The sequence below is a fragment of the Rhinatrema bivittatum genome, chromosome 2 (genome assembly GCF_901001135.1).
Source record: "Rhinatrema bivittatum chromosome 2, aRhiBiv1.1, whole genome shotgun sequence".
Lineage (NCBI taxonomy): Eukaryota > Metazoa > Chordata > Amphibia > Gymnophiona > Rhinatrematidae > Rhinatrema > Rhinatrema bivittatum.
The window spans coordinates 350,922,125-350,947,218 of record NC_042616.1 but is presented as its reverse complement, the minus strand read 5'-3'; the positions used below and the strand labels follow the sequence as shown (position 1 = coordinate 350,947,218).

General features: G+C 41.7%; 1 protein-coding gene across 3 annotated transcripts in view; it reads left to right on the top strand.

The window, feature by feature from the left end:
* The window catches only part of RECK (reversion inducing cysteine rich protein with kazal motifs), a 631,029-nt gene that overhangs the window by 238,811 nt on the left and 367,124 nt on the right, over positions 1-25,094 (top strand). For all 3 annotated transcript variants that reach the window (XM_029589886.1, XM_029589885.1, XM_029589887.1), the window contains 2 exons: positions 15,081-15,278; positions 20,965-21,232. In XM_029589886.1, coding sequence (XP_029445746.1) covers positions 15,081-15,278; positions 20,965-21,232 — 466 coding nt within the window. The remainder of the gene's footprint in view (positions 1-15,080; positions 15,279-20,964; positions 21,233-25,094) is intronic.

Genomic DNA, 25,094 nt, shown 5'->3' with positions numbered 1-25,094 from the left:
GAGCAAGCTTCAGCCCTCCCAGGAGTTGGAATTTCTGGGAGCTCACTTCGACACCCGAGTAGGCAAGGTTTTCCTGCCTCGGGTGCACACCCTCAAGCTGATCGTTCAGGTCCGGAATCTGATTGCGCTACCTTCTCCTACAGCCTGGAATAATCTCCAAGTCCTGGGATCCATGGCTTCTACCATCGACCTTGTTCCCTGGGCCTTTGCTCATATGCGTCCGTTGCAGAAAGCTTTGCTGTCCCGTTGGCAGCCAGTGTCAGAGCAGTTCCACGTAGTCTTTCCGTTCTTGGATTCTACTGCCGACGAATTACAGTGGTGGCTGTCTCTTCCTCATCTTCTGCAAGGGATGCCTCTTCAAGCTCCACAGTGGACGATAATGACCACGGACGCCAGCCTGTTGGGCTGGGGTGCGGTCTGCCTTTCTCAGTCCACCCAGGGAACTTGGTCGCAGACTCAGTCACACTGGCACATCAATCGACTGGAAACTTTGGCGATCCGCCTGGCTCTTCAGGAGTTCCTTCCCCTGGTCCGCGGCAAGGCGGTAAGAGTCCTGGCCGACAACTCCACCACAGTCGCCTACATCAATCGCCAAGGGGGCACTCGCAGTCCCCTGGTAGCCTTAGAAGCCAGTCGACTCATCGCTTGGGCGGAGCGTCACCTACAGTGCCTTGCGGCTTCTCACATCGCAGGCAAAGACAATGTTTAAGCCGACTTCCTCAGCCGGCAGTCGCTCGATCCGGGAGAGTGGGAACTCTCGGACACAGCCAAGGCTCTGATAGTGGACAGGTGGGGTCCCCCTCACCTCGATCTCATGGCAACTCTGCGCAATGCCAAGGCCAATCGGTTCTTCAGCCGCTGGAGGGAGCACGGCGCAGAGGGCGTGGATGCTCTGGCTTTCCCTTGGCCAGCGGACGTCCTTCTGTACGTGTTTCCCCCATGGCTTCTGGTGGGGAAAATCCTCAGGAGAATCGAGCTTCACTGGGGTCCGGTGATTCTCATCGCTCCCGAGTGGCTGCGAAGGCCGTGGTTCGCGGATCTCATCAATCTAGTGGTGGACGGGCCCCTGCGTCTCGGTCATCTTCCTCGTCTCCTCCGGCAGGGTCCTGTATTATTCGACCAGGCCGATCGCTTCTGTCTAGCGGCCTGGCTTTTGAACGGCGTCGCCTGAGGCGCAAAGGTTATAGGGAGGAGGTCATCTCTACCCTACTGCGAGCCCGGAAGCAGTCGACTTCTCTGGCCTATGTGCGCATCTGGAAGGTTTTTGAGTCCGCGTGTACGGAGGCGGGTGTCCCGGCGCGCTCCGTCTCGATCCCTTTGGTTCTTTCTTTTCTTCAGAAGGGTCTCTCTAAGGGCCTCTCCTTCAGTTCTCTACGCGTTCAAGTCTCTGCGCTTGGCTCTCTCCTGGGTCGGGTGGATGGTCATTCCTTAGCGGCTCACCCGGACGTGATTCGTTTCCTGAGGGGTGTCTCCGCCCTCCCTCTCGGGCCATGTGTCAGTCGTGGAGTCTCAACCTGGTCCTTCGTGCTCTCTGTGCGGCTCCCTTTGACCCTCTTCGCCACGCTAGGCTCAAGGATCTTACTCTCAAAGCTGTCTTTCTGGTCTCTATTTCCTCTGCTCGCCGCATTTCCAAGCTTCAGGCGCTGTCCTGTCGGGAGCCCGTCTTGCGTTTCTCGGATTCCGGGGTTTCTCTCAGGACGGTTCCTTCCTTCTTGCCTAAGGTTGTCTCCGCTTTTCATGTCAACCAGTCGGTCGAACTCCCAGCGTTCTCTCCGGAGGAGATTGCGGGTACAGCGGGTGGTGACCTCCGTCGGCTAGATGTAAAACGAGTCTTGCTTCGCTATCTCCAGGTCACCAATGACTTCCGGGTATCGGACCATCTCTTCGTCCTTTGGAGTGGTCCCAACCGCGGTATACAGGCTTCTATGACCACGATTGCATGGTGGTTGAAGGAAGCCATTTCCTCGGCGTATCTTTGTCAAGGTCATCCGCTTCCTGAGGGTCTGAAGGCCCATTCTCTGCGTTCTCAGGCTACTTCGTGGGCGGAGAGTCAATCTGTCTCTCCGCAGGAGATTTGCAGGGCCGCCACTTGGATCTCTCTGCACACTTTTGCTCGTCACTACCGTCTGGATGTGCACGCTCTGGTGTTCGGTTCCTTTGGGCGGCAAGTGCTTCGAGCGGGACTGTCTCTGTCCCACCCAGTTTAGGGAAGCTTTGGTACATCCCACTGTCTGGACTGATCCGGGTACGTACAGGAAAGGAAAATTAGTTCTTACCTGTTAATTTTCGTTCCTGTAGTACCACGGATCAGTCCAGACGCCCTTCCCTGTCTGTCTTCTGTCCTCTCGAAGCTTATTTTCTTGCAGGTCTGCAGATTTTCCTAGTTTTTCTTTGTGCAAGATTACTGAGCAATTACACCGGAAGCCTTGGTCGTTTTCTTATACCAAGTTGATGCAAGAGCGTATAGGTATACTATGTTTTTCTACATTATTCTATATTTGCTCCGTTGAGCTTTATAGTTACTTGCTTGATCCTATTCTTGGGTTTCTTGTTTTATGCTTTGACAAACGTTATACTGAAGGGTTAGAGGATAGGCTCTGTCCTGATATAGGGCATCCTTCAAGTTTTAGTCTGTCTCCACCTGCTGGAAAGGAGGCTCAACCCACTGTCTGGACTGATCCGTGGTACTACAGGAACGAAAATTAACAGGTAAGAACTAATTTTCCTATTAATGTGACAACCATTAATAGGGTAACTGAAATTATTAAAATCAGGTAAATATCAATCAATGTCATCTTTTCAATTAATTAATCAATGCATTTCTAATACATCTGCCAATCTAGAAATAATAGCAATTTAAAGGTTCTCATATACTTGAATACATGATTATCTCTTTACCAGATATCTGAAGCAGCCCGCTCTTGTCTCACTATAGTCACGTGCAAGGAAAAATCCAAAGTCACACACACTTCCTTCTGTGACTGCTTCAAGTTTTATACCCTGAAAAACTCTTTGAATCCTTTTGATCCAGAATAACTGTATCTTTTCTGTCAATACATCTATCTTTTTTAGCCTTTGAAGAACTTCAGTTCTAAAACCTTGAATGAGGTTCAAACGATATCTATATCAGAATATGGAAAATAGGAGTTTTTCTTACCCTGTTTAAAGAAGTGCCCATTTTCGGTCTTTTATTTAATGCCAGGGTGCGCCAGGCAAAACCAATCCTTTCTGACGTGTTCTCATCCACCGGACTCTGCACGGTGGGTCCCCACTGTTCTCTCCGCTCTTCTCGAGCGTCAACACACGCCCCCTCTCCAACGGGTCCTAACCCGGAAACAGCCGCTGCCTCCTGGGCTCCTGCCAACCCCTCCGGTCGCCGAGTCCAGGCCTGTTCCGGGTTCACATCATGGATAGGGGGAGAGGGAGTATCGGGCGCCCCAGGACTTAAAGATATTGAAGTGTCCAATGGCGTCTGGGTGCGCTCCCCACCCGACGCTGCGGACCTCCTCTCTGGGGTAGAAGTAGTAGCCACGTTGAAAAAGCCCTCGATCTTAGGTTGAAGGGGATCTGGTGAGGCGGCGACTGCGGACTCCAGCCTCACCCTCCCCTTCCTCTTTGTGTGAGGCATTCTATTCAGGAAAGAAACTTCCGAATCGAGGAGCAGCTCTCAACGCATCCTCTCCTTAGGACGCCATCTTGCTATCGGTGGAGGAGAGGAGCTGGCAGACGAAATCCAGTAAATCTCGGAGGTCTGCTGGTCTAAGGAGGTAAGCCCAGATCCCAGTTTTAAGCTAAGAAGACCGCAAGAAATAACCTTAGATGTTGTGTGCAATGCCTTAGTTGTCTTGGAGAAGGCAATTTCCACTCTAACCGTGGCAGTGACTAACCTTCAACAAAAAGATAATGAAATTAAACCTGTGCTGGACATTCAAGAGAAGAAAATCAAAGAAATTGAATTAAATGTGACCAAAATTCAAGACACTCAAGTGAAATTAATACAAAGTGAGGCAAATACTTTGAATAAGCTGGAATCCTTGGAAAATTCTCAGAAATATTTAAATTTGAGGATACTAAATTTTCCCTCTATAAAATTGGTACCATTACGCAATCAGTTTAAAAAATATATGCTGGAAGTTCTTTTATTTCCAAGTGAAGCTATACCACCTATTTCAAAGATTTATTTTGTATCAAGAACAACTGAAATATCACACACGGAACCAAATGCTCCCCTAAATTTAGGGGTAGATCTGACTGGTTTTCTTGAAACATCTACGCCAGAACAAATAGAGTATCGGGGAACTGTTTTGTGTACTTTTGTTTTTCCTATGGACAGATTCTGTTCTGAAGTGTTTTTTACGCAATAGAGATAAGTTTTTCTATGGTGAAAAAATAAGAATTTATCCTGATCTCTCAAGAAGCACTCAACTTCGTAGAAAACAGATGTTGGAGATGTGCCAAGAAGCAAGGCAGCTGGGAGCTAAAATTACAATTAGATATCCTTGCAAATGCTTAATGTATATAAATAATAACAAGTATATATATTATGACCCCTTACATTTACGTTCCTTTTTGGATAATTATGGAACTGAGACAGTGGCACCTCAGTAGTTCGGGCATAAATGATAAAAGTATTCTCTCCTTAAAGATTTCTTATAATTTTTGAAATTAGATGATTTATGCTCGCTTTAACATCTTGGATCCCCTTATATTCCTGATTATTTTTATTCTAATAATTATAAGAGTCCTGTTTGGATTATTTTTCTTTTGTATTAGATATAGTGGAGGGGCATGGTATTATGAAAGTATAGATGGATGAATATGTTGTAATATATTGAAATATTGTGACTCTTTGTTAATTATTGAAAACTAATAAATTAAAAAAAAACCCAAACAATCCTTTCTATTTCTGAGAGAAGAACTTATGCACTCCCCCCATCCCAGGATTCACGCCTGAGTGACCACATGTTTAAGGATGCCCAAGGCCATAAAATGCAGACTTCTTTCTCACTAGAGATAAGCAATAAGTCGAAAACAACCTTTCTCAAGGTCTGAAAAGGGGGAGAAGAGGGGGCTGGAGTTTTTCCAGCACAGGCCTTCGACTAAAGCCATGGCTTTTAGAAGAAGTAAAGGCTTATGGGTATTAATGCTAACATGTCTCTTTATGGCTAATTGATTACTGACTTCACTAAATATAAGTAATTATCAATAAAGCACAAAATATTAAAATATTTTCTGACAAGAGCAGCCTAACTTCTCTGCTCCCCGGGACCGCTGGGCTGTACGCTTGCCTTTCGCGTTTCAGCGCACTCGAAAATGGGGTATAATACGGTCGAAGGTCCCCTGCTTTGAATGGAGATGTCCAACAAAAAGAAAATTTCAGACCTGCGTAAGTTTTCATTTTCCTGCGGTGATGATTTCGGCAGACCCCGAGCAATCCAAAATGGCGCCGGAAGACCCAATCGCCGAAGTGGAGGAAACAAGCGGAGATGTGCCTGACCTAGACTGTGCGTATCCCACCCATTCCGAAATGCGAGGGTGGTTTGGGGAACTCAGGCAGGACATCAAGACCTACCAGACTGAGGTGTCTGCATTGATCACGGAAATGAGAAAGGATATTGCAGAGCTGGGTTGTCAGATAAATGAGGCTGAGATCAGGTTTGACACACAAGGAGAGGGGTGGCACACGCTGCAAAAAGAGCACACTGCGCTGCAAGAGACCTGCCGAAATCTAACGGAGAAACTTGAAGATATTGAAAATCGAAGCAGGCGCAGCAATATAAGGATAAGGGGTGTACCTGAAACTGAAGAGTTCACTGACTGTAATGCTGTGGTAATTAAAATCTCACGTTTTCTCCTGCAAGACAGCTCTGCCATGGCTGAGGACCCCGAGCAACCCATTTTAATAGAACGGGCCCACAGGACCTTAGGGCCGAAAATCACAAACAAGCCTAGAGATAAAGTGTTTGTTACCACTCCTATGCCCTTAAGGAGAAGATTTTTACTGCAGTGAGAAAACAGCACACCTGGCTCTGAGAAGGTCATGACATCGCCATATTTGCTGACCTGTCGTCTGCCACCCTGAAAAAACGTCTGGAGTTTCGCTGTATCACTGTCAAACTTAATGAAGTTAATATACGCTACTGGTGGTTGTTTCCAGGCGGGCTATCCTTCATGGTGCAGGGGGTCACACACTGTGCTCAAACCGTGCAGGATGCTGCTGAGATCTTAAAGGCCATCACATATGACATGTGAATATTCCCGTCGGGGATATCTAATCGGACATCGGTCCCATTACCCAGGTGGCAGAGGGTCGCATAGGACAGATGATGCCTTCAGAGAAATCCAGCTGATAGCGAGGGCGGAGAGGCCCCTGTGTGAATTGCCGATTTCACACCTTTTTTTTTTTTTTTACTGTTATCCTGATGTCAAGTTTGCGACGCTATTCTGGATACAAATCGTCCAGGGGATGTTTTTGTATTACTTCCGCAGTTTCATTTCAAGGTTTGATTTAGTCTCTCCACAGCGAAAGAAGCAGTTACTGTTGAGTTGATTCGTAAGCCCAGGCCGGGTGTCATGAGGAGTGCTGTAAGACTTCCTCCATGGTTCTATGGGGTACAGAGACAATGCTTCAGTTTTCTGAGGGAGGGAAGGGTGGGGGGATGGGTATATGGGTGGTAGTTGTGATGGTGACTTTATTTCTTGGGTTTGGATGGGTGTTCATGTATCCTTGTTTGCTAATTTCTCAGTTGGGAAAGGGGAGGGAAGGATCATATGTGATGGCGACTCTTAAATTTTTTTCTTTAAATGTTAAGGGCCTTAACACCCCAAGAAAACTGTGTCTGTTGATTAAAGAATTAGAACGTTTGGGAGCAGACGTGGTCCTCCTCCAGGAAACCCACTTAAGAAAATGTTACCAAGGTCTGATGAGACATTTGAAATTCCCTCACCAATATTGGGCAGCAGCTACGGTTGCCTCTAAATATTCAGGAGTGGGGATTCTCATCCACAAGGATATCTATTTTGAATTTAAAGAGTTTTATGCTGACACAGATGGTAGATTCATATTGGTTAAGCTAGTAGTGAGGGGAGAACTATTCTCATTGGTCTCTGTTTACGGACCTACGATGCATAAAGTGGAATTTTATCAATTTCTCACTCAGACCTTATTGACCAAAGTGGAGGGACAATTGATTATCGGGGGAACTTTAACTTATCATATAATCCTTACCTGGATACTTCTTCTGGTTCCAGCTCTGACCCCAAGTTAGCTCGGACAGTATTACGGACCCTTATGCGCAGTCAGGGCTTGATAGACATGTGGCGTTCTCGTTATCCAAAATCAAGGAACTACACCTTTTTCTCAGCTCCCAATGGTAGTTACTCTCTGATAGATCTCTTTTTGGGTAGTATGGGTCTCCTCCCTAGAGTCACTGCGATTGATATTGAACCTATTGTTTGGTTGGACCACGCACCTATATGGTTCTCGCTACAGATCAACTACAATAGGGGTAACAGGTTTTGGAGGCTTAATGACTCCATTATAGAGGATCCTACCTATGTAGCACAGGTTAAGTCTGTCATACAAGAATATTTGGCATTGAATGATAATGGGAAAGTGAATCCGGTAGTGCTTTTGGGTTGCTTGAAGGCGGTTATTAGAGGGAAACTTATTGCAAGGGCCTCTTTTTTAAAAAAGCAATGGGAGGGGAATAGGGCGCAACTAATGGCTATTTATTTATTTATTTTATTTATTTAAGAGTTTTTATATACCATCATTAAGTTATTCACCATCACAACGGTTTACAATAGGGCACCAGTAAAAATATGGGTCGTACATTACATAGGTGGTGCCAATAGTATTCGGTAACAATAAGGTGTTTATTAGGGGGATTAAGTGTATCATAGCAATATGTCCTGAAGGTTGTATACAGTTAAAAATGTTGAAATAATTTGGTGAGGCTTTATAAAATAAGGCATTCAGGTGCTTTAAGCCGCATAACTTTTCCTTCGTTGCCCGCATCAGTTTTCTTTCTTGAAGGCTTGTATGTAAAGCCAGGTTTTGAGCTGTGTTTTAAAAAGTTTATGATTGCTCTGGAGTCTAAGGTCAAGGGGCATGGAGTTCCATAATATGGGACCGGCTAGAGACAGTGCTCGGGCCCTTACTTGGGTAAGTCTTGCGGTTTTTACCGAGGGAATGGGAAGGAGTGCTCTGTTTGCTGACCTTAGATTTCTGTGTGGGTCATGTACTCTAAGTGCTGTGCTAAACTAGGACTCCCAAATACAACAATAAGACCACTTCAAATTCTACAAAACACAGCAGCGAGAATACTAACTGGAAAAAGAAGAAGAGACCATATAACTGAAACTCTGGTCGAACTTCACTGACTACCCATAGAACAAAGAATAAAATACAAAGCACTATGCGCCATACATAAACTAATACATCATGAAAAAGCGGACTGGCTAAACACTGCAGTACGGGTACACGTACCACACAGGAACCTTTGTTCAGCAAACAAAGCTCTCTTAACCATTCCCTCAGTCAAGACAGCGAGACTTAGGTAAGAGAAAGGGCATTGTCTTTAGCAGGACCCACACTCTGGAACACAATGCCTTTGGAGATCAGATTAGAGAGACCCCAAAACATTCAAGAGAAGTCTAACAAGCCTTTTCTAAAGAACCGGAGAATAGAAAATACACTGGAATAAACAGAAGAGCACCAGCACACAGCACTATTCTCATAAATGTGCATTACAATATTTTAACAAATTGAGTACACAATGAATGTAATAATATAGCACAGTAAATGTGATTTTTTTTGACCTGTAAAAGCACCTTCTAGGTACACCTGGCCAGAACCTACATCTCTAAACATTTGTACGTATTTTTATGATTTAATGTAACCGAAACTTAATGGCACCTGTTAGAATGTACTATAGTACGCTTACTCCAAACTTACTTATGTGCATACATGTAAACCGTTGCGATGGTATATAACTTAGCGATGGCATAGAAAAGACTTTAAATAAATAAATAAAATAAAATAAAGAAATTGGAGTGTATCCATAAAATTGCTGGCTCTCCTCGGGGAAACGCCTGCTCAATTGGATGACTTAAGAACTCGTAATGCCTTGCTGGATGCCTCAACTATAGCACATCAGCTAGAGCGCACTCAGCAGAAGTATTTCGAAGGGGGGAACAAAGCCAGAAAAGTGTTAGCTCAGCTTCTAAAATGAAGACAAGCCCAAACTACTATAGTAAAGATAAAGAGCAGGGAGGGAGTAATGCTGACTGATAACACATCTATCAGGCAGAGATTCCATCAATTTCACTCTGAATTATATGCGAGAGACAAGGGAATAGACACAGGGGAGATAGTTAGATATCTTGACAGCTCCCATTTGCCAATACTTGAGGTATCCCAACAAAACATACTAAACAAGGACATTTTGGAGATGGAAGTTCTTGCGGCTATAAAATCACTTAAACCAGGGAAGTCCCCGGGCCTCGAAGGTTACACTGGGCGGTTTTATCAGCAATTTGCCATGCAGCTGGCTCCTGTCCTGGTAAATTTCTTCAGTCCTTGAAAGAGGGTACTTCTCTATCAACCTCAGCTAACACAGTGGGCATAACGATCATTGCTAAGCCGGGTAGAGACCCACTGTGTGTGGGTCTTACAGACCGATCTCGCTAAAAAATATAGACCTGAAAATTCTGGCCAAAATTCTGGCGACTCGGTTGAACAGCTTTATAGCCCAGATCATCCACACGGATCATGTGGGCTTTATACTGGGTCACCAGGCTAGTGATAATGTCCATAAGATCTTAGACATAATATGGTGGGTCAAAAAACACATTCCTACAGTGGCTCTCTCGGTTGATGCCGAGAAAGCTTTTGATATGGTCCACTGGCCATATCTTTTTGCCCTTGTAAAGAAGCTAAATTTTGGAGATAATGTCCAACAGCTTTATACAGACCCCCTAGCTTGTATCAAGATAAATGGAGCCTATTCTCCCTCTTTTCCGGTTCGATGGGGCACTCGGCAGGGCTGCCCCTTGTCACCGCTTTTATTTGCGACATTTCTGGAGCACAATCCTGATATTCGGGGACTAGAAGTAAAACAATTCTCCTCAAAATTGTCACTCTTTGTGGATGACATTTTATTAATTGTGACTGAACCCGAACTCACTCTTCTGCACTTGTCTGCTGCCCTGAAAGCTTTTAGTAGGTTATCGGGCTTTCGAATTAATTGGGAAAAGTCAGAGATTCTCAATGTTAATATTACGTCCTCTATAGAGGCTTCACTTAAAAGTGAGGTTTTGATTTAAATGGGCTGCGCACAAATTAAAATATCTGGGGGTTTATATTAGCGCCACTCAGGATCTCTTCCTCTTAAATTATGAGAACTTGTGGTCTAAGATAACTCAAGAGTTGGAAGAATGGAACAGATATAGGACCTCTTGGGTAGGTCGCATAGCTGCGGTAAAAATGATTGTCCTCCCTAAATTGCTTTATTTATTTCAGACATTACCCATAGATATTCCCCATAAGCGTATAGCCCATTGGCAGAAGAGGTTGCTGATGTATGTTTGGGGTGGTAAACGTCCACGTATAGCTCATAAAACTCTCTATAAATCTAAACAACAGGGTGGATTGTGAGTTCCCAATCTTGAGAGATACTTTTTGACAGCTCGGTTCAAAATGCTTATAGATTGGCATTGGCAAAATCCGCAGAAACCTTGGGTACATTTCAGTCAGCAGCTTATGGGTGAGGTTCCATTACCCAGTCTACTATGGCAACCTAAGAAAACATGGATTATTAAGCCGGACGACCTTCTCCCCCCTACCATGTTATTACCACTCCATCTCTGGCATGCTAGAAAACATGTACTTTTGGGCACCAGGGAGTATCATTTAGATACTTACTTATACTCCAATAATCATTTCACCCCGGGATATAGGTCGCACACCTCCCGAAAGTGGCTACAATGGGGGATTTACCTGTGGAAGCATGTTTGGGGGAAGAGGGGGTCTCATCACATTTCCAGATCTCCAATTTAAATACAAATCGACAACACACCATACAAATCGACAACTCACACATCAAACTACAGGACAAAGTGAAAGATCTCAGAATGTGGCTAGACCCAGAACTTAACTTCAAAAAACACATCTCCCAGAAAATCAAAGAAGGCTTCCATAAGTTACTAATCCTCAAACACCTTAAACCTCTACTATACCAACCCGACTTCAGAACCATTCTTCAATCACTCATATTCACCAGTTTCGACTATTGCAACTCACTACTGATAGGCCTACCAAAATCTACCATTCGACCACTCCAACTACTACAGAACACATCAGCCAGAATCCTCACTGGTCGCAAAAGATCCGACCACATCACCCCAGTCCTAAAAGAACTACATTGGTTATCCGTGGATAGGAGAATCAAATATAAGTCTCTGACCATTATACACAGCGCAATTCACAATATGGAAAACACAGGACTAAATAACATCATTCAGAGACACGTCTCTCAACGTAATATGAGAACAACTAACAAGTTAAAACTCAACATCCCAAAAATTTCAACTGCCAAACATACTACTGTAAGAAACAGAGCCATCTCAATAGCAGGCCCTCACCTCTGGAACTCACTTCCAGAGCAACTAAGACTACAAAATAACACTAAAACCTTTAAAAAAAGAACTCAAGACCTGGCTCTTCAGACAAACTTTCAAAGATGGGATTGGTTAAACTACCCATCACAACCAACACTCCATAACCCTACAGACACTTCATACTTATTTACTTATCACTAAACCATTCCATTACGGTGATTTAATCCATATAATGATACTCCCAATATATCGCTAGAAAACCTGATAACGCACATCCCTTCCCATCTACCTTCACAACCAGATTCACAACTTGCCCCCTGCTGTTAATTATCCTAAATCGTGAATTACCAACTACCTTGTTATAGTATTATATCTCGTTATACTGTTTTATCTCGCTCTATCATTTTATCCTAAATGTTGTATTACCATTCTTATTGTTAGATGTATTTTTCGGTTCGACCAATTTATTGTAATGACTTTCATATGGTTTCTACACATGTATTTCGTTGTTTCAAATGTAAACCGGAGTGAAGGCCTCTAGCTAAACTTCGGTATATAAAAACGAATAAATAAATAAATACGAATTAGAAGGTTCTGATCTGTTTTTTGTATTTACAATTAAGACATTTTGCTTCAAGTGCACAGCTTCAAGAACACTTACAACAAGGTCAGTCAGAGTTCGAGAAAATCTGTAGTAAAGCGGATAATACAACTAAATTACTCTCGTTACTATATGCTATGCTAGGTAAGGTGCCATTCATGAAACCAAAATTTGTGATTGCTTGGGAAACTGATCTGAATATATCCCTGTCGCAGTGAGATTGGGAAATGATCTTCATGCATACGGGCAGGGGGTTGATTGCGTCATCTATGATTGAAAACTCCTTAAAACTGTTAATGAGATGGTACTACTGCCCGATACGTTTACATTGTATGATGCCAAATGTTTCTGATCAATGCTGGAGGAGGTGTAATAATGTTGGTAGCTTTCTTCACATATGGTGGGACTGTCCCTTGCTTCAGACTTTATGGACTTCCATAGAAACATGGATACATCAGCTCTGCGGGGTCCCTACAAAGATTTTACCTCAGCATGCCCTATTAGGGATGCCCTTATTTCCGGGCAAGGACAATTCCAACAATCTGGTCAACTTCATCTTTACCACTACCAGGATTGAAATAGCAGAAAGATGGAAATCACCCCAGATTCCTTCCTTAGCTACAATTCAAAATAGACTCGCAACAGTATATAGATTGGCGGAAATCCCGGCACATGTCAAGAAGAGTTATGGAAGATTCCAAGCCACGAGGCAACCCTACGGCAGATGGAAGGAGGCTTTGTGTAGCGCAGCTGCCGACTGAGCAAGGCGACCTTTTCTCTTTAACATGGTGTTTTCAAGCTGTCTCATCACTAGTTCCCATGTCCTCTTTTATGTACCATGTCTACTATACTTACTGCAGTTTTCCAACACTATGTTGACGCTTTACCATCACATCCATCCACTCAATATTCTCATACTCTTTATTACTAATCACTACACCTTTATCACCGCAGAGTAAGGGGGGGGGAGGTCATGAGGGGTTATATTTTATTTTTATTTTTGCTTTTTCAGACATAATGAGACTGACTCATCGTTCACCGGCAGTATCTTACTTTATTATTATGTGTTATTCCATTTCACATTGATTGTGTATTATTCACAGGTGCTGATGTCAGTTTTTCGTATGCTTGGAGTCCTAATATTTTGTAAGCGTACAAGACTTTGTTACGGGTGATAATGTTCATACCTCGGAACTTGTTCTATGTTACACATGTCTTGTTGTGCTTAAACAATAAATTAAAAATATTTAAATTTAAAAAAGCTGTCACAATGACGCCATTTTTCACTACTAATGGCAGTACCAAACTCCTTTGCAAATAGCTACTTTTTTCTCCACTTTGATTCTATGTCATTCTCAGTCCTGTCCTCCCTTTATGCTGTTTACCCCTCCCCCTCTCTGTTTTTCCCGTTCCTGTCCTCGCTCTTCTTCTTCCTTCTTTGTGTTGCTGTCTCCTGTCCTTCCACTATTGTCATTTTCTCTGGCCTGTTTCTTCTCTCTCCCATGTTGAAACTCTTGTATAAGATCCAATTACTTAAAACTGTTCAAGTTTATCCTGTGTGGCATCAATAGAAAATGTTTGTTTAGAAATTGTATTTTTATGTGATTTTTTTTCAGTCTCTTTATTCTTGGTTTCCTGCTGCCACTTAAATTTTTATCCCTGACTTTATCAGAAATCATTGAGTACCAGGAATCAACACTATTAATGTTCTAAACAGAAAGCTCAGCAAGGCAAGGTGTTAAATACATCTTAAATAAATCCACATCCATATAACTTTGCTTCATGATATGTTGAACAGAATAATGAAGTATATGATGAGGTAGCAGTTGAATTGAACAGGAGATAAGGTGGTGGTCTGATAATGGTGGTATTGTAGTTACAATGTCAGGAGGCTTTTGAGATTAGAAATTAGGACACACAATAATGTCCAAAGTGTGGCCATACTTGTGGATACAAAGTTTAACAAATTGTTCCCATCTCAACCCATACATTATCTCTAATAAAACCTCACCAGCTGGAGATAGGGGATCCTGGTCAATATGTAAATTAAAATTCCCCAAACTGTGGTTGTCCCTAGATTTAGAGTAAATAGCCTATCATTCAATTGTTCTTTGACCCTGTTACTTGGCACCAAGTTATCTTATACCTGTTAAATGTAGAAGAATTCTTACATGCTAGTTTGTTATACTGTAAACCGAAGTGATATGTAATTTTCTACATGAATTTCGGTATATAAAAGTGTTAAATGAATAAATAAATAGTATTTCAATCGGGGAGAGATGTAAGCTAAATATACTAAGCAAAAATTAACAAAGGTGGAAGTGATTACCAGAATTTCATAAGGTGGCGTAACATCCAGCACTAATTCTTGCAGATTGAACTTCTCTAATAACCACCATAAGACCACTACTATGCCTGTTTGGGTGGTGTTTCGAAAATACAGTATAACCGGGGGGGGGGGGGGGGGGGATGATTTGAAAGAACTGCATCAGTATCCAACAACCACATATCTTATACTGTGTGTCACTGACCCATTTTACAGTATAACCTATACCTGCTAAAACAGTACACACTATCCTGTATTAAGTACTGTACTCAAACTTATTCCTCTTATAGTACTTTGCATCTGTTGTAGTCACTAACCTACTGTAACACACTTTGAATTCTTGTTAGAAAAATATAATATAAAATGAAGAAGCTTGTATAGGACTAGAGTGTAACAACTATTACTGTATCACGCTTTCAGGTCTCATTTTTCTACACTGACTTTATTCACCAGAGGAACTCTGATATAATTTTCATTTTATTTTCTTTGTTTGTTTATAACACTAATATGATGTCTCTTCTTTTTTTAAAGTGGGATCAGTTTGCTGCAGCTATGCAGGCCGTCATACAAATTGCCGAGAATACTGTCAAGCAATTTTTCGAACAGATTCTTCTCCTGGACCTTCACAAATTAAAGCTGTTGAAAATTATTGTGCCTCTGTTAGCCCTCAACTAATACACTGTGTGAACAACTATACACAATCCTATCCAATGAGAAACCCAATTGATAGTAAGTAGAAACTCCAAACGTATACATAAACATTGTGGTTTTCAGAATTTCTTTATGTATGAGGAATCATACAGCATTTATAACATTATCTATGGTGAAAAAAACAAATGGCTCAATACAACTATTCGACTGCATATACTACAGAGAAATCTCAGGTCGGCTAACAAAGCGCTATTAAATATACCATCTATAAGGTTTGCTCATCTAAGTCATGACAGAGCAATCTAAATTGCGGGTCCAAAGTTTTGGAATACACTACCCACTCAAGGCTGCAAGCAGATAGTAAGAAGTTTAAGAAAGACCTCAAGACATGGTTGTTTGAATGTGCATATGCAGATACAACAAATTAATAATACACACACTTTTTATGGCAACACTATGGTATATGTGCAGACGTTATTAATTATTAGGCTTTTACGGTATTTATGTTCTTATATTTAAAACTGTTTTTTATTATCTTTTCATGCTCTTATGTAGATTGCCTATAATTCTTAGGTATTTTTATATTTTATGTGTTTTTAATTTGTAACTATTTATTTGATACATGTAATCATTTTTAATTGAATTATTGTATTTTCTCGCTTCCACCTCTATTGTAAACCGTTGTAAAGGTCCTGACTGAGACAACGGTATATAAAAATCAATAAACATAAACATACAGTTTTTTTTTTTTAATCTTTTTGGGCTACTAGTGCCACAGCGTTGATTTTAAAGAGTTCAGAAAATTAAAATGCTATAGTGTATGCTGAGAAAATTCAAATATTACAGTGGACATATAGTTTTCATGATTGGTTACTTAATTTCTGTAATCTCAAGATAACAATGAAGTCGCCAATGAAAATGTGTTAACACTTGATTATAAATATCATAAATCATACATCAAGGTTTGATTACATTTTTAAACAATTATGGGTTTTATTTGGTTTATTTTAATTTGGCTTTGATTTTTTTTATGTACCATTATCTGCAGACTCTTCAGAGATCTCTCCTTCCCACAATCACTTAAACCCTATTTGATCCTTCCCCTAACTCTCCCAGTGACAAATTTAGGGGCTTTTTTTCACTGCTAGTTCAATGAAACCTTGCTCTCCCCTCCTCCCACCAGCAGGTCATACAACACTAATAAAGTCTGGGGTCTATACAGGATGGGATAGAAAATATCAATCTTACACCTCGATTTCATTAAACCTACCCTGCATCTACACACATTCCTCCAACAGTGGGTGCAGAACAGAACTAGGAGGTTTCCCCTTCAACTCACCATACAAAAAAATTGTAATTTTGGTGTCACATCAATAACAGCAATACAAAATCTTTCCATTTCCTAGCGTGTAGCCAGATGGACTCAGGACCAATGGGTATAGTGTACTCCTGATAGCAGATGGGAGACGGAGTCAGATTTTAAAGCTGACAGCTTACATATACCCGTGCAGGAAGCTTAGCTCTTCAGTATTTCTCAGTCTTCTAAGCAGATAGGGACACTACACACACCAGAATAGTGTTAGAAATTTTTAAACCAAAGAAGAAAGAAAACTTACCTCTAGAAGATGAGCCCCGCTCTCCTGCGGTGATACCTAACGGTCAAGCCAGGGACAGAAGCTGAAGACGGTGTCGTGGAACGGAGCCGGGTCGGAAGCCAGAAGATCAGACGTCAATACCAAAACCAAGGGGCGGAAGCAGGAGACAAGTCAGGAAGCAAGCCGGGTCGAAGATGAGAGCAGTCCAAGTGTTCGCAGCAACTAGCAATCAGGAAATCTGAAGAACCTCGTCGCAAGGCGAGGTCCTGTAGTAGCTGCCGGGTTAAGTAACCCGGCAGCGCCTGACGTCACCCGGGGAGCTGACCAGCATTTCCCGCGCTGGCCCCTTTAAATGAAAGCTCCTGACGCGCGCCTAGGGGGCGGGGCCAGCCGCGGGCCGTCGACAGCGTCTCCCTCCCCTGGGGAGCACTGCGGCAGGCCACGAACCAGGCCCGGTCGCCCTTGGAAGATCCCTTGCGGCTGGGACAAGCCAAGAGAAGCGTGCTGTGGCCGGTCCAGGCCGCGAGGTAGGGGAACGGCCCGGGACCGTAACAGTTCTTGCGAGTACACTTTCACATAATTTTTGGTTTTGCTCAAAGATTCAACCTTAGTGGTTAAACAACTCCAGATATATTTCTACATTTTTGGGATATCCTGTTCCACAAACCACTGAGGCTCTACTGTTTGAGCGTTTTCCCCCTTTCCTTTTTCAATCAGAGGGAGACAGGCTGTATACCTGCAAAGCATGTGTTTTAAGGAAGCAAACCATTCTCCTGAATTGGAGAGGGGAAAACATGCCTTCTTTCTGGCAGAGCTTAACCTTTTGCATGACATAATGCAAATTGAATGCCTAGCCTCTCACACTACTGTTAAACGCAGATGTCTCTTTCTAAATATTTGGGAGAAGTATATTCAAACCCTGCCACACAAGGCTAGAAGTGGGTGGGAGGGATGGGGGGAGGATATCGTTGATTAATTGTAATGAATATTCTTACATTAGCCTCCCAAGTGCATAAGAACCTCTGTACTTGGGGGCTTGGTTTGTAATTGTTCCTTTACAGTTAATACAGTGTTGAAACATAAGACATATACAGTAAAAAAAAAATAAAAAATGCACGAGCATGCCTATATACGCAGCTATATGGACACGGGCATACATGTACACATTTTATATTGTACACGCAAATGTGCGCACACTATATAAAATACACGTCTCCCCAACAATATGTTTGCGTTATCAAAGAATACGGTACATATATTTTAAACATAGCTGCTTAAGTTTTAACTTGTGGCAACAAATATCCAGCTAAGTAGTGCTACAGCGACTTATCCGGCAAAGTAGAGCAGTTTAAGACTTATCCAGTTATGTAAGATAGTTGGATAAGTAAAAGAAATGTGCTACATAGTTGGATAAGTAAGATAGATGGATCACTAGCATTTGAAGACTTATCCAGCTATCTTTCTTATCCAGCTATGTAGCGCTTTTAAGAATTATTCAGATAAGAAAAACATTTTCTGTTAAGTGGCTGACATATGCTGTGCAGGTGTATTTGTGCTCCTAATTTTAAGCATTTACATGAGGAAATGTAACTTACTTATTTTTCTTAGCGCTTGAGGGTTTTTATGTATTTAAATTATCAAATTTTATATTGTCTGAAGAAAATTACCAGTTTTATCAATTAGTCCATCGGTTTGTGCAGTCTATCAATCCCTCCCCTGGTTCTTCAGCCTGCACACCTCCTAGTTTACCCAGACCCCTCACCTAGTCAGTATTTATTTATTTATTTATTTTTATGTACCGACATTCGATCGAAATATCACATCGGTTCACAGGAAACTTAGAAATAGGGTGGAGACCGCCCTATTTTACATTATAACATGGTAGATTAAGACTAGAACTAAATTACATTATAACATGGTAACAGTAACAAGGTAAAATATAACTATATTACATTATAACATGGTACCATTATAACATGGTAACAATGTTCCCAATAACATGGCAGGCATTCAGATATGACTTAAGTGACAGGAGGGATTAAATAATTGAGGAGAGGAATTATATTCTGACTTACACCTGGTAATTAACAGGTGTAAATATGTGCAGGTAATGGCTGTATGCATGTTGCATTCACAGGTTTTAAAATAGCACCTTATATGTGTAAATGTTGGCCCCACCCTGGAACGCTCTTAGTACACCCCTTTTTTATATGAGCAAATTTACTTATGCATGTATGTTTGAAATTTATAAAATTGCACTTAATGCCAATATGCTCTACTTGTGTGCGCATGTTCTCATTGTTACACATGCAACTCATTTAAAATTCACCATTATATATATTTATTTATTTATTTAAGGCTTTTATATACCGATGTTCCTGTACTAGTACATATCATGTCTGTTTACATAGAACCAAAGTTGGAAATTACATCAAACAAGATGATTATATGTATGTGTATAAGCAAGAATGTATATGCATAGAAATAAAAGTATGAATATGTCTGGTGGCAGCAAGGAATGAAAGGGAACCATTTAAAATGTTTGTGCAGTTTTCAATTTAGGTGGCAATTTTGCCTGCATGTACCTTGTAATTATTGTTTCTAGGGAAACTCCCCAGACAGTGTCTCTTTGAAAATTTCCTGCATGCACGCACGTAAAAATTGCACATGTACATTGCACCTGTGTATGTTAGAGATGTGATTCGGCTGAACTTTTCGGTTTGGCCTTTGTTATTGGCCCGCTGCAGGAAATTTCGTTTTCACGCGGTCCGGGCCGATTTTATTTCATCTGCCCCCCCAAACGATGCCCGTAACCCACCCCAATCATACAGATTTAAACCCACCCCAACCCTTCAAATTTAATTAATTGCAACCCCCCTCCAAGACTTACTGAAAGTCCCTGGTGGTCCAGTGGGGTCCTGGGAGCGATCTCCCCCTCTCGGGCCGTCGGCTGCCACTAATCAAAATGGTACAGTTGGCCCTTTGCTCTTACCGTGTGACAGGGCTATCGGTGCCATTGGCCGGCCTCTGTCACTTGGTAGGAGCTATGGATGGCTGGCGCCATCTTAAAAATGGCGCGAGCCATCCATTGCTAGTACCTTGTGACAGGAGCCAACCAAGGGCACCGATAGCCCCTGTCACACGGTAAGGGCAAAGTGCCATCGGCGCCATTTTGATTAGTGGCAGCCGACGGCCCGAGAGGGGGAGATCGCTCCCAGGACCCCGCTGGACCACAAGGGACTTTCGGTAAGTTTTGGGAGAGGGGAATCGGGCAAGTCTTGGGGGGTCAGGAGGATGAGGGGCGTTGCAATTAATTAAATTTGAAAGATTGGGTTGTGTTTGGGTTGTTTTTTTTTTATGTGCCCTTTCTCCCCTCCCCAAAAACGATAAGAAAACCACACGAAATTTCGTGTGGTTTTCTTATCGTTTCATCACCCCCCTGAAACGCGACGAAATAGGAAACATCAACTCTATTTCCTATTTTGGCGCAAAACGAATGCACATCCCTAGTATATGTAGCTAATTGGGCGGGTAGGAGATCATCACATGTGCTATTCAAAATGTTAGTGTCCACTGTTGCTTCCCTTGCCCCTGGGAATCATTTAAAATGTATGAGCATCATAGAAGCCTGTCTGTGCTTTTTAGCTGGACTGAGAAGGGAAATTTCTACCTGAGTAAAATACGTATTTACCCAGGCAAATTGCTTAGCGGATTGTCCTTTTACTGAATGTACCCTTGTGTGCATCACTGTTTTTTTGTTTTTTTTTGTCTAATTTTTTTGGTTTGTACAGAGATCTGCTTCATAGATTGGTCTTCCTGAAGTGATTTTTTCCTTTTTCATTATAAATATTATGACTTAAAAATGAATAAAAGGAAACTGAACTATAAGGTTTGAAAATTTAAAATAGATACAGATATGCTCTCTCATCATTTATATGTTTTTTTGTTTGGTGAGGAGTGTCAATTTTAAAAAAATTGTATTTTACATTATGTGCACACAGTTGTACTATCCTATTTATAATGATTGATCAGGCATGTGTTTTCCCAGCAACATTTGACAGCCTAGGATAACCTTCCCTCCCCCTCACTTCTCTATATTACAATATGATAAAGGAAGTTTGTTTACTGTTACATGAACTGAGAGATCTTTTTAAAATGTTTATATTTAGGTTTGTATTGTTGTGAGAGAGCAGAAGATTATGCTTGCCAAACTGCATGTAAAAGGATTCTGATGTCAATGAAAACTGAACTTGAAATAGTTGATGGACTTATTGATGGTTGCAAAACAATGCCTCTGCCACAGGATCCACTCTGGCAGTGTTTTCTTGAAAGTTCAAGGTCAATTCATCCTGGAATTACAGTGCACCCTCCACCTTCCACAGGGCTTGATGGTGCTAAACTTCATTGCTGTTCTAAAGCCAACTCGTCTACTTGTCGGTCAGTATTTTTTTTTTTAAATATGATTTTCCACAGATATTCTTTTTTGGGTATTATTTTCCTTAAAATTTTCCAGCATTTTTTTTTTCATGTGCTTTATTCCACTGCTGTAAAAGAACTTCTGTCACAGTTTCTCCCTTTAACTGTGAGGGGAGTAACTGCATGATTGATATAAATTCCTCATAAATTAGATGCTTAGATATTTTTTAATCTAGTAGCTAGTTTGTACTTTAAATACAGCTTCTTTTTAATAGATTTCTAGAATAGTAAACATTTCTCAAAAAATAGTGCAATAAAAATGTGTGCACAAAATGTGTGATTATTGCTAGAGCCTTAAATTTAACACCTGTAGTTTTGTTTTTTTTTTAACCCAATAATTTTCTCAGTTGGAAACATGCTTGGACTATCTGGGTAAATACTTTCCCACTTTTATTAGTCTAGTCATCATAGTGACATTCATTGGTCAGGGGCCACATATCAAGGCTCCTATCTAATGACTGGGTACTTGCCAGGTACTTGTGACTTGGATTGGTCACTGTTGGATACAGGATACTGGGCTTGATGGACCCATGGTTTTGACCCAGTATGGCATTATGTTCTTATGTTCTTCTGGAACTCTACAATCATGTACTTATATGTAATTTATGCTGAATGATGTCTATAATACTGCAGAAATAGGAATATTAATGAAAGTTGCTTTCCATTTGCTCCCTACTCCTCTCTTCTGCATCATTAACCATTATTTAATGGTCTGTTTTCATTTTATGTAATTATACATATTTTACTGTAACCCGCCAAGTACATTCAATTGAACATGTCACGCCAGGGGGTAATGAGCCCTTATGTGGCTGTTAAGTTTGCACAGCCTATTTTGTGCAACCACAAGATAGGCCTTAATAGGCCATAGTTGACCACCACAGGGGTAGATGATCTACCTAGCCAACCACTTCCCCCTTGGTTTGAGCTCACAGGTTCTGTTTAGCTCGACTGAACTTTATCCTACTTGTGCTAATTATAATTTTGGAAAACAGCCAATTTTTGTCAGGCTAAACTTTCCTCCCCCAAATTTCTCTTTTTCTCTCTTAACTTATATATATATATATATATATAAAGAGAAAGACTTGTATTCAGAATTATTTATTATAATTCTTTTATTAGTAACAATATGACAATTATTACAAGAAAGTTATAATACTTACTTTTATAATTATAATTTGTATAATAACCATAATCTTGTACTCAGCTCTAAGTATTATTAAAAAGCACAAAAGCAATATCCCAAAATCAGTTCTCTTATTCGTTTAGCCTGGCGAGAAGGTAAGGAGTGCCTCGAAATAACGTAGTCACATGCCTCAGCAAATATGCTAGCCTTCTCCAAAATTCTCAGGCTTTCTGTACCTCCTTATATAACTGAGTTTTACAATATCATGTGTGTAATAAATCCTTGATCCTTGACGCCAGGATACATATTTTTCCTATTACTCATTTACTCCCACCCTAACATCCCTCTTGATTATATTTTATCATATATTTTCAAATTTCCCCTTTTTTTCCTTTGTGCAGTGATACAAAAGTTCATAGTGAACTATAAATGCCATCATGTGTTGGTGTGCATATGTTTTAGTTCCCCAATCCCTTACATCAACTATGTCAGCATCTGCCTCCCCCTTTGGAATTCTCACTTCTGTCTTGTCAAAAATAAATCATCAGTCAGGGTCTGCACCGGGGTCCTCCGCATAGCTAGGTTCCTGCCTTTTGGCATACAAAGGGAACAATGAGTATTGCTTGTAACTTCTATTTTCCTTTCTACCCACAAGTTTTCCTTGCTCATACATCTCAAAATAGTATCACCAGGGTGAGAGCAGGGCAAGGGTAAAAGTTAGCAAGGGTAAAATGTTAACACTGTCCAAGATTCATGCTCTCCAAGTATGTCTGGAATATTCTATTAGATACACAGTTCTGGCGGCCGACAAGGCTTTCCAGACTTGATCCGAAGGTGGTGGCAAAGGCAAGATTGGTGAAGTCCAGGTCTAGTGGAGCTGCTCTCCTTCTTATTGGCCAAGGAGGTCAAGCACATTCCACCAGGGCACAGAGGGCGGGCATTTTACTTGTGGTACTTCTTGACACCAAACAAAACAGGGGGACTCCATCCCATCCTATACCTAAGGGCCTTGAATAAATTCATCAAAAGAGAAAAGTTCAAGATAGTTTCCTTGGGCACCCTGGTCCCCTTCTTACAAAAAGAGACTGGCTAGACTCCCTGGATCAAAAAGACACCTACACTCATATCAAGATCTTGCCAGGCCACCAGAAGGATCTCAGATTTGTGGTGGTAAAGCAGAAATTCTAGTATAGTGTTCTGCTATTTGGACTTACATCAGCCCCACATGTCTTCACAGAGTAAGCTTTAACTCTGCCTTCTAGTTGAAGGCCCGATTGCGCATAGCAGAATAAGATGCAATCTGCTAGCCAGTTGGATAAAGTCTGTTTACCCTCCGCAATCCCCATTCTAATTCTTATCGAAAGATATGAATAGTTGGGTGAACTGTCTTTGCCCTGCTGAGCATTCTAAGAAGGAGGCCAGAGCTCTCTTGCAATCCAACGTATGTAAAGCCCGTTCCCCTTGATGGTGGGTAGTCAACACAATAGACTGATTGATGTGAAAATCAGTCACGACCTTAGGCAGGATCTTGGGATGTGTACACAGGACCACACTGTCATGAAAGAATTTTGAGTAGGGTGGGTACGTAACCAAGGCCTGAAGTTTGCTTACCCTTCGAGCCAAAGTAACCACCACCAGGAATAGGACCTTCCAGGTGAAGAACTTCAGCTCACAGGTGTGCATAAGCTCAAAAGGATGATGCACGAGCCATGCCAACATTGTTGAGATCCCAGGAGAGAACAGGGGGCAGCAGAGGGGGGGGGGGGGGGCTTTAGCTAAAGCAGGCCCCGCATAAAGGCTGAACCGAGATGGGCGCTCCAGCGACACCCCGATGGTAAGTACTAACCGCACTCAGATGAATTCTGACCGAGGTGGTTTTAAGCCCGGCCTCAGAAAGGTGCCACTAGTAATCCAAGAATCTTGGAAGTGGACAGGTGAATGGATCTAAGTCATGCCCCTCACACCAAATAGGTGTGAGGGGCATGAGGCTTTTTTAAACCTCTGAGAGAAAGCAGGATATTCAGTCCTCACTTCAACCTGTAAGTCTTCCTGGTGAAAGGGTTTCTGGAAGCTACCAGCACCTTGGAGACATTTTCTGAGAGGTCCAGGGGCTGAAGTATTACGTGCACAATATACAGGCCATCGAGGCCAACACCCAGAGGTTCGGATGGCGCAGAGTGTCCTGATTCTGTGTTATCAGATCGGGTGCAATCCCCAGGCTGATGGGATCCCTGATCGACAAGTCCTGAAGGGAGGGGGGACTATACCACACAGTAAGGGAAACACTAGTATCCAATGTCAATAAAAATATTGTTTTTCTAGCAGCCAATTTTAGGCGCTTTTGAAAAGCTATGAGAGCTTGTGGAAGTGAAATCTTTTACCTTATGCAAATATTTGTGAGAGCTACAAACTAGATAATAAGATAAGTGCAATATTTATGCTGTAATTTTCCATTAGGCGATCTGTTGCTATGTAACAAGAACATCAATATTTTGCGATGTGAAATGATATAGTTATGCAAAAAGATTCAAAAAGATGTTTTAAAGGAGAGAGAGAAGATTATGATCGTGATTTGTGTTGGACATTAATAAAGCAGAATTTTTTATCTTTCTCCTAACTTGTCTAGTCTGTCATTCTAGAAACGGTTCTCAGCATGGACTCATTCTCTTTCTGGGATCTTACATTCATGGGCTTTAAATT